Source organism: Nerophis lumbriciformis, linkage group LG12, assembly GCF_033978685.3.
Source record: "Nerophis lumbriciformis linkage group LG12, RoL_Nlum_v2.1, whole genome shotgun sequence".
Classification (NCBI taxonomy): domain Eukaryota; kingdom Metazoa; phylum Chordata; class Actinopteri; order Syngnathiformes; family Syngnathidae; genus Nerophis; species Nerophis lumbriciformis.
This window is the reverse complement of record NC_084559.2, coordinates 29,211,691-29,220,645: the sequence shown is the minus strand read 5'-3', so window position 1 is coordinate 29,220,645 and position 8,955 is coordinate 29,211,691. Positions and strand designations below refer to the sequence as shown.

Below are 8,955 nucleotides of genomic sequence, written 5' to 3'. Positions count from 1 at the left end.
ATATATATATATATATATATATATATATATACATTTTGACGCCGGTGTGTAGTGAAGCATGTTTAGCTATTTCTCATCCTGCAGGGATGATACTTGTAAGAAACGTACTTTATTTGTCACCATGGAGGCGAGGATTACTGATTTAGAAGTAGCTACAACACTGCCGACTGGGGCTGGACTTTAGCCGCTTTAGCCTTTACCGTTAGTTTTTAAGCCAAAATGCGTCCGTTCTCTCTTTTCTGTCTACACACGGTGTCTGGTTGCAAGTAGGTGGCGGACCGGTACTTTTCAGAGGCGGTATAGTACCGAATATGATTCATTAGTATCGCGGTACTATACTAATACCGGTATACTGTATAACCCTAATACAGTATGTATATAAAACAATGTTGGAAGATTTTGGATGGCTTTAAATGGCTTTGTAGGCAAAACAGATTGTATCCCCATTACTTGCATTGTTAGCTGACTCTTGCTGGCAGTTTTCCACTATTTAGAACACACACAAAAAAGAAAATGATGTGTTTATTTCTCACATAAGGATTGGGAATTATGGGCAAAATTCCCCAAAAGTGCAGTTCCCCTTTAATGAATTGTAACTTTTTAATGCTTGTCCAAAGCAAACAAACCATAGTTTAGAATGCCACACCAGTTTCAAGAAAGACGTGCATATTAATATTCTTTGATAAAAGATGTCGCTGCAGAAAGAAAGCGTCACTGTTGTTATTTCTTGATGCTCCTTACAGAGTCACTGGCTTCTAACTTGCGAGCTGCAGGCCTTCACCACATCCATCACTATTGTTACTGGGATGATGAGCGGCGAGGTGTTTGTTTGGAGAAGCTTCTCGCGGATCTACAAGAGGCTCCTGAGCGAAGTGTTGTTATTTTGCCAGCTGGTGGACACGACCCCACCGGAGCAGCCCTCTCTCACAATCAATGGGTCATCATTGCACAGCTAATCTTGGTATCTGACGTGAAGATTTACGTCTGAATGAGCTTTTTTAGACTAATGGATTCTCACTCCCACGTGGTTCATTACCAGCGTCTGTTCTTGCACTTTTTCAACAGAGGCGTGGGCTGCACCCCTTCATCTTGCTGCCAACACAGGCTCTTTGCTTTGGAGATTTAGAACAGGAGGCGTGGCCTGTGTGGTACTTTGCAGCACAGGGCATGGAGCTGATGTGCGCTCAGTCCTTCTCACACTGTTTTGGGCTCTATGGTCAGAAATACTTCCCTATTTTCCGTGTAGTCTGTTTATTCTAAAAGCCGTGTGTACTCATAGCCTTTGTCCAGTAAATTGTATTCATACAGAAATAGGTAACGGCCAAACAACACTTTACCGCTCGCCGTACAATAAAGAACAACAACTGAATATGGAGTTATTTTTATGTTTTTATTTTGATGTAGCAAAAGCAGATTTTGAGCACAGAAACATATATTTCGCAAGCACTTAAATGATCTTTAAAAAAATAATTATATCTCAAGTGAAAAATAAAATTGAGCGAATATAAATGTATTTTAAATGTGTTTGCACTTTGCAAATAACCTTACCAGGCAGACTGAATCGGACTTAATCCTAATTGGAGACCAAGCAGCCAATCAGAAAATGCATTTGTACAGTACTATGATTGATTGCCTTTTTGGCACATATGTAACGCTGTGTGTCAACCTGAGCGACAGAAAGCTGAGCGAGCATTGAGAAAAAAGCTGAATGTGTGGGGGCGGAGAGAGATTCTAAATGTATTCATGAATGTCAAAAATTTCAAAAAATTATTGCAATTTCTTAAAAAGTATTATTATTATTAATATTAATAATATTAATAATAATGTTTGTATTATTATTATTGTCATTATTGTTATTATTATTATTATTGATACTGTTGCTTGTATACATTTTTAGTTTTCCTTTATTTTAGTATGGTATTTAGTAAGTATTGTACTAGTATGTCTTCTCAATTTCTACATTAAATATTGTAAAGCCGGGATTATATTGGAGTTAGGGTTGCTCTATTTTCTTTTATTAACCGTAACACAAACCGTCCAAACCGTAATCAACATTTTTGTCAAGTTATGAGTTATTTGTAAAACACAGTAGGACTATACCAGGGGTCCCCAAACTTTTTGACTCGGGAACCAAATTGAGTTAAAACAATTTAACCAGGGGCCGGGCTATATATGTATATATATATATATATATATATATATATATATATATATATATATATATATATATATATATATATAGTGTACCCCGCCTTCCGCACGATTGTAGCTGAGATAGGCTCCAGCGCTCCCCGCGACCCCTAAAGGGAATAAGCGGTAGAAAATGGATGGATGGATGGATATATATATATATATACCGTATTTTCCGCACTATAAGGCGCACCGGATTATTAGCCGCACCTTCAATGAATTACATATTTCATAACTTTGTCCACCAATAAAACGCCCCGGATTATAAGCCGCGCCTACGCTGCGCTAAAGGGAATGTCAAAAAAACAGTCAGATAGTTCAGTCAAACTTTAATAATATATTGAAAACCAGCGTTCTAACAACTCTGTCCCAAAATGTACGCAAATGTGCAATCACAAACATAGTAAAATTCAAAATGGTGTAGAGCAATAGCAACATAATGTTGCTCGAATGTTAATGTCACAACACACAAAATAAACATAGCGCTCACCTTCTGAAGTTATTCTTCATTCGTAAATCCTTCGAATTCTTCGTCTTCGGTGTCCGAATTGAAAAGTTGCGCAAGCGTGGGATCCAAAATGGCCGGTTCCGTCTCGTCGAAGTCATCGGAGTCAGTGTCGCTGTTGTTGTCCAGTAGTTCTGTGAATCCTGCCTTCCGGAAAGCTCGGACCACAGTTGTGACCGAAATATCTGCCCAGGCATTTACGATCCACTGGCAAATGTTGGCGTATGTCGTCCGGCGCTGTCTGTCCGTCTTAGTGAAGGTGTGTTCGCCTTCGGAGCTGTGTGAAAAAAGCCACCCGGCCTCTTCGCGTAAACTTCCCTTAACCACTTGCTCATCTTTTCTTCATCCATCCATCCCTTCGAGTTAGCTTTTATGATGACGCCGGCTGGAAAGGTCTCTTTTGGCAAGGTCTTCCTTTTGAATATCACCATGGGTGGAAGTTAGCATGGCAAGCTAGAACCACAGTGAAGGATGACTTCTCATTCCCTGTGGTGCGAATATTCACCGTACGTGCTCCCGTTCCACAGTGCGGTTCACAAGAATATCAGTTGCTGTGAAATACGGTAGTAATCCGTGTGCGGATGGAGAGATTGCGTCTTTTTATGAACCGGATCCTTGTCGCTTAGTAGGAGCCATTTTGTGGTCTTTACAGATGTAAACAGGAAATGAAACGTACGGTGATATCCGCGCGTTTTTTCTTCTTCTTCCGGGGGCGGGTGGTTGCTTACAGTAGAAGAAGAAGCGCTTCCTGTTCTATGGGGGCGGGTGCTTTCCTTGGCGGTTGCTTGCGTAGAAGAATAAGCGCTTCCTGTTCTACCGGGAAAAAAGATGGCGGCTGTTTACCGAAGTTGCGAGATCGAAACTTTATGAAAATGAATCGTAATAAAGCGCACCGGGTTATAAGGCGCACTGTCAGCTTTTGAGAAAAGTTGTGGTTTTTAGGTGCGCCTTATAGTGCGGAAAATACGGTATATATATATATATATATATATATATATATATATATATATATATATGTATATACAGTATATACATTTATAACTTTTGACCTGTACTGTATATATATATATATATATATATGTATATATATATATATATATATATATATATATATATATACCTGGAGGAGCTGGACGAAGTGGCTGGGGAGAGGGAAGTCTGGGCTTCCCTGCTTAAGCTGCTGCCCCCGCGACCCGACCTCGGATAAGCGGAAGAAGATGGATGGATGGATGGATATATATATTTCTACAGCCAGGCCCCCGGCCAGATTGTTTTAACCCAATGCGGCCCCCGAGTCAAAAAGTTTGGGGACCCCTGATTCTATAAGAAAATGCATTTTTAGACAATATGATTTCCCTGAGCGACTAGGAGACACCGAGAGTAACAAGCGGTAGAAAATGGATTGGAAAGGACTGAAACTGATAACAACTTTTAAACGAGTAAATGACATGAAATCAAGTAACACATTTAAACAGTGTTCCTCTATCAGAATCAGAATCAGAATCAGAATAGATTTTATTGCCATTGTTTGAGAACGGGTTCACAAATTAGGAATTTTACTTGGTGCAATCGTGCAACATAAAACACATATAACACAGAATAGAATAACATGAGCTGTAACTGAGTTATCAGATCTTGTTATTGTTATTGTTATTGTTATTGTTATTACTATGACATTCTGACAATAAAATCACATTTGTGTCAGAATAATTGGAGTTAATTTAAATAATGAAAGCAAGAAGTGTGCCGCGATTAATTGTGATTATTCGCAGTCAATTATTTGCGATTTATGGTGATGAATCCAAATTGTGATTAATCTGAAAACTACTAACTAAAACATATTCTCTGAAATATATTCAATTATCCATTTGCATATGGATCAAAATAATATATATATTTTCTAATAATCTTCAATGATTTTTTTAAATGTACAATTTATTTCCTGTTCAGGTGAGGCTGTCGGTCACCTATTGTGTGTGTTGAAACACAAGTCTGTCCTGTCTGCTCTTCAGTCACAAGCGGACAAATTGTCCCAGTCTCTGTGGGGCCGGCTGCCTACAGCTGGAGCGCGTGTGGTCACCACCATACTCAGTAACCCGGCTCATCTTGTGGAATGGTGAGTTCATATTATTATCTATATGGAAATTATCTCCTTATCTACACGTTGTGTTGCTATTTCCACAGTGTGTTACATTTTCCAGGTACCCATTGTGCTACTGATGACCCCGATATTTATTATGGCCATTTTTTGGATGAACCACCTGACATTATATTTCTAATGGATCCAGTGCGAGGGAGGCATCAAAAATCTGCTTTTCCAAAGATAATAATATTCAGCTTTGTTCCAATGACAGTTGGTGTAAAATGAAACTCCATTATACCAACAGATGGGTACTAAATGTTTTACTTTTATAGGCACCAACCCAATTCTGTCTGTATTGATTCAAATCAAATCAATATCAAATCAAACAGTGACATATTTTGATACTTTTGTTGAACGGGACTGCCTTAAACACTTGGCTGGTAAACAAGTACTCTGGCAGCACTCAGAGTGGACTCAGTCGGACTTCCTCAATGTAATGTTAAAATTTTGCATGCCAACAAAGCAAGTATGCCTGATAGAAAACACTCAAGGTGCCACTTTTCGAAATGCGCTAGCTCAATGCTACTGATAAGCATTAGTGATTTTACATGCCGATTTTAACACGTCCATAATTGGTAATGAAAACTACAGTAAAGATGCACGTTACAATCAAACAGCTAGTATATTACTTGCAGAATAAACACTTTTTAGGGCACAAAAAAAAATACTAGATTCAGCTTAATGGCAAAGATTACTCCCCGGCTAGGTCAAGGAGCGCTACTGTCAGGTTCAAACACTGATGACATCGATTAAACAAGACAAGAAGCAAAGAATAAAACAGAGGCAGAATTAAATTTTGCTCAATTGAGGAGAAACGTGTCAACCTGTAACCTCTTACAGTGTCACCCACGCTCTGGCGAAAAATTGTACACCACCTCTTTTTATTTGGATTTTCCCTTTTTACACAACAACATCTGCTTCCAAAGGAATGGGGAGTATGTAAACAGTCATTGTTTTCGGTCACATTAACACAAAAGAAAAAGATGCCTCGGGCTTGGGCTGGTCCTGGCTTCAGCTTGAGCAGGTCTTCGATGACAATAGATAACCCCCTCGCTTCTCCTCCCATCGTACACAATGGAATTTTCCAAGCCTTTGCTTGGTGCAACAAAGACAGCCTCTTGTCTGTTCATTGGAAACTCAGAACGGAAAGTTTTTTGATCATTTACATACAATTTTTCTGACAGCTACCCAATAGTTGGGTTTGGAATAACCCAACATTGTAGTGAGCATAACTCAGTTTTTGTGTGAAATAAATTCAACCCAATAGTTGGGTTGGGAATAACCCAACATTAAGTTATCATAACTCAACTTTTTGGTGAAATAATTCAACGCAAAAGTTGGGTTGAAAAAATTAACCCAAAATGTTGAGTTAAAATAACACAAATAAGGGTTTTGTCCTTTTCTTAACCAGCAAATGGGTAAAAATTGGGTTATTTTTTGTGTGTGTAGCAACCCGCGGCTCTAGAGCTGCATGCTGCTCTTTAGCGCCGCCCTAGTGGCTCTCTGGAGCTATTTCAAAAATGTATGAAAAATGGAAAAAGATGAGGGGGAAAAAAAATATTTTTTGGTTTTAATATGGTTTCTGTAGGAGGACAAACATGACACAAACCTCCCTAATTGTTATAAAGCACACTGTTTATATTAAACATGCTTCACTGATTTGAGTATTTGGCAAGCGCCGTTTTGTCCTACTAATTTTGGCGGTCCTTGAACTCACCGTAGTTTGTTTACATATATAATTTTCTCCGACTGTCTAGGACATGTTTTATGCCACTTCTTTTTCTGTCTCATTTTGTCCTCCAAACTTTTAATGTTGTGCGTGAATGCACAAAGGTGAGTTTTGTTGATGTTATTGACTTGTGTGGAGTGCTAATCGGGCATATTTGGTCACTGCATGACTGCAAGCTAATCGATGCTAACATGCTAATTAGGCTAGCATATTTCATCATTATGCCTCATTTGTAGGTATATTTGAGGTCATTTAGTTTCCTTTAAGTCCTCTTAATTCAATTTATATCTCATGACACACTATCTGTATGTAATATGGCTTTTAATTTTTTGCGGCTCCAGACAGATTTGTTTTTGTATTTTTGGTCCAATATGGCTCTTTCAACATTTTGGGTTCCCCTGGTGTAGGTGCACCTGATGTTGTGCGCCCATAACTATACATCTTTGCAACCCCAAAGGCAGGGAGAAGTCAATCACATGGTGAAAAGAAGCATGCTTATCAGACTACTCTTGAGAGAAAAACTCCGACTTCTGGGCTCTCCAGGCTGGGACCATGTGACCAAACTAAGTGGACTCTACTGTTGCCTGGGCCTGAATGGTGAGACGTCCGCAGATCCTTCAACAGTGAAGATGAAAGCCTTGTGGCGTTGTTAAAAATATTTTCAAGAAGATAATTACGTTCATCACTTTTGACATATGACTGCGATGCGGTGCAATGTACAATCACAACGCTTTTTACGTCAATGTGCCTATTCCTGATAACAGTTCATCCCCCAAAAATAACATTATTGCAGTCACCAATTACATTGATTTTTTTTTTGTCCACTTTAGGCCAGCACGTGGATTTTCTGTCAAACAGCAGGCACGTTTACGTGCTCCCCGGCGGCTATATAAATGTGAGCGCAATCAACGGCCGTAACTTGGATTACATCGCAGAGTCCATCCACGCGGCGAGCACTTCACTCTGACTGAGCAGCTGCCTTTTGGCCGGTGTCAGCGAAGCTCCACTGATTGGACCTTTCACTTAGAAGGGCACCATGTTGGCTCGACTATTGATCTAAGGGGAAGTCCAGCTTATGTCTTCTTTGCAGTTTACGTCCAAGTTTTCCAGTGCAGTCAAATCTCTCTCGTGAGTCACATTCTTCCTCATCGGAAATAAGAGAAATAAGAGCTTCAGAGGAATCTTTCAAGTACCAGTAAAATGGAAAAACAAGTTACCTCTATAATGAACTTTTTTATTACCGTATTTTTCGGACTATAAGTCGCAGTTTTTTTCATAGTTTGGCCGAGGGTGCGACTTATACTCAGGAGCGACTTATGTGTGAAATTATTAACACATTACCGTAAAATATCAAATAATATTATTTAGCTCATTCACGTAAGAGACTAGACGTATAAGATTTCATGGGATTTAGCGATTAGGAGTGACAGATTGTTTGGTAAACGTATAGCATGTTCTATATGTTATAGTTATTTAAATGACTCTTACCATAATATGTTACGTTAACATACCAGGCACGTTCTCAGCTGGTTATTTATGCCTCATATAACGTACACTTATTCAGCCTGTTGTTCACTATTCTTTATTTATTTTAAATTGCCTTTCAAATGTCTATTCTTGGTGTTGGGTTTTATCAAATAAATTTCCCAAAAAAATGCGACTTATATATGTTTTTTTCCTTCTTTACTATGCATTTTCGGCAGGTGCGACTTATACTCCGGTGCGACTTATACTCCGAAAAATACGGTATATATATCTCATTTAAGACACCAAAAAACTTCCAAAGCCTGCAAGTAAATAGATGATCAAAATAGTATCAATCTCTCAAAATTCCCGAGCCATTTTGAGAGATAATGAGCGAGCCAGTCACGTGGTTGTGACGTAGCAGGAGGAACCACTGATCCCTTCCCCATCAACAACAATGCTACACTGCAAAAAGTCAGTGTTCAAAAACAAGAAAAAAAAAATACAAAAATAAGGGGTATTTTACTTGATCAAAATTATCTGCCAATAGAACAAGAAAATTTGGCTTGTCAAGACTTTCCAAAACAAGTAAAATTAGCTAACCTCAATGGACCCAAAAATACCTTAAAATAAGTATATTCTCACTAATAACAAGTGCACTTTTCTTAGTAGAATTTTTTTTTTTGCCATTATCTTGACATGATGATATGTGCGCAGCATCATGATTTTTTTTTTCATGCTTGAAGTAAGAAGTTATTACTTTAAAAAAGTAGTTGTATACTTGTGAGTGTTGATGACACAGCTTTACATCAGTTGATATTCTAGTTTCAAGCATGTTTTACTCAATATAGGTCATAACATCTGTAATATCTTACTGAGATCATTTCGGACCAAAACCCTTAAAACAAGTAAAACACTAACACA

General features: G+C 38.5%; 1 protein-coding gene across 2 annotated transcripts in view; it reads left to right on the top strand.

Annotated features, from left to right (window-relative positions):
• got1l1 (glutamic-oxaloacetic transaminase 1 like 1) overlaps positions 1-8,215 on the top strand; it is a 22,801-nt gene extending 14,586 nt beyond the window's left edge. The window contains exons 4-8 of one of the 2 annotated variants that reach the window (XR_009817862.1): positions 744-961; positions 1,066-1,216; positions 4,646-4,811; positions 7,029-7,164; positions 7,398-7,544. Coding sequence is in view for 1 of the 2 variants with exons in the window: in XM_061986292.2 (XP_061842276.1) it covers positions 744-961; positions 1,066-1,216; positions 4,646-4,811; positions 7,025-7,164; positions 7,398-7,534 (812 nt within the window). In the remaining variant the exon portion in view is untranslated. Of the gene's footprint in view, positions 1-743; positions 962-1,065; positions 1,217-4,645; positions 4,812-7,024; positions 7,165-7,397 lie in introns of both variants that reach the window. The other variant, XM_061986292.2, reaches the window with a different exon arrangement.
• The last annotated feature ends 740 nt before the right edge of the window (positions 8,216-8,955 follow it).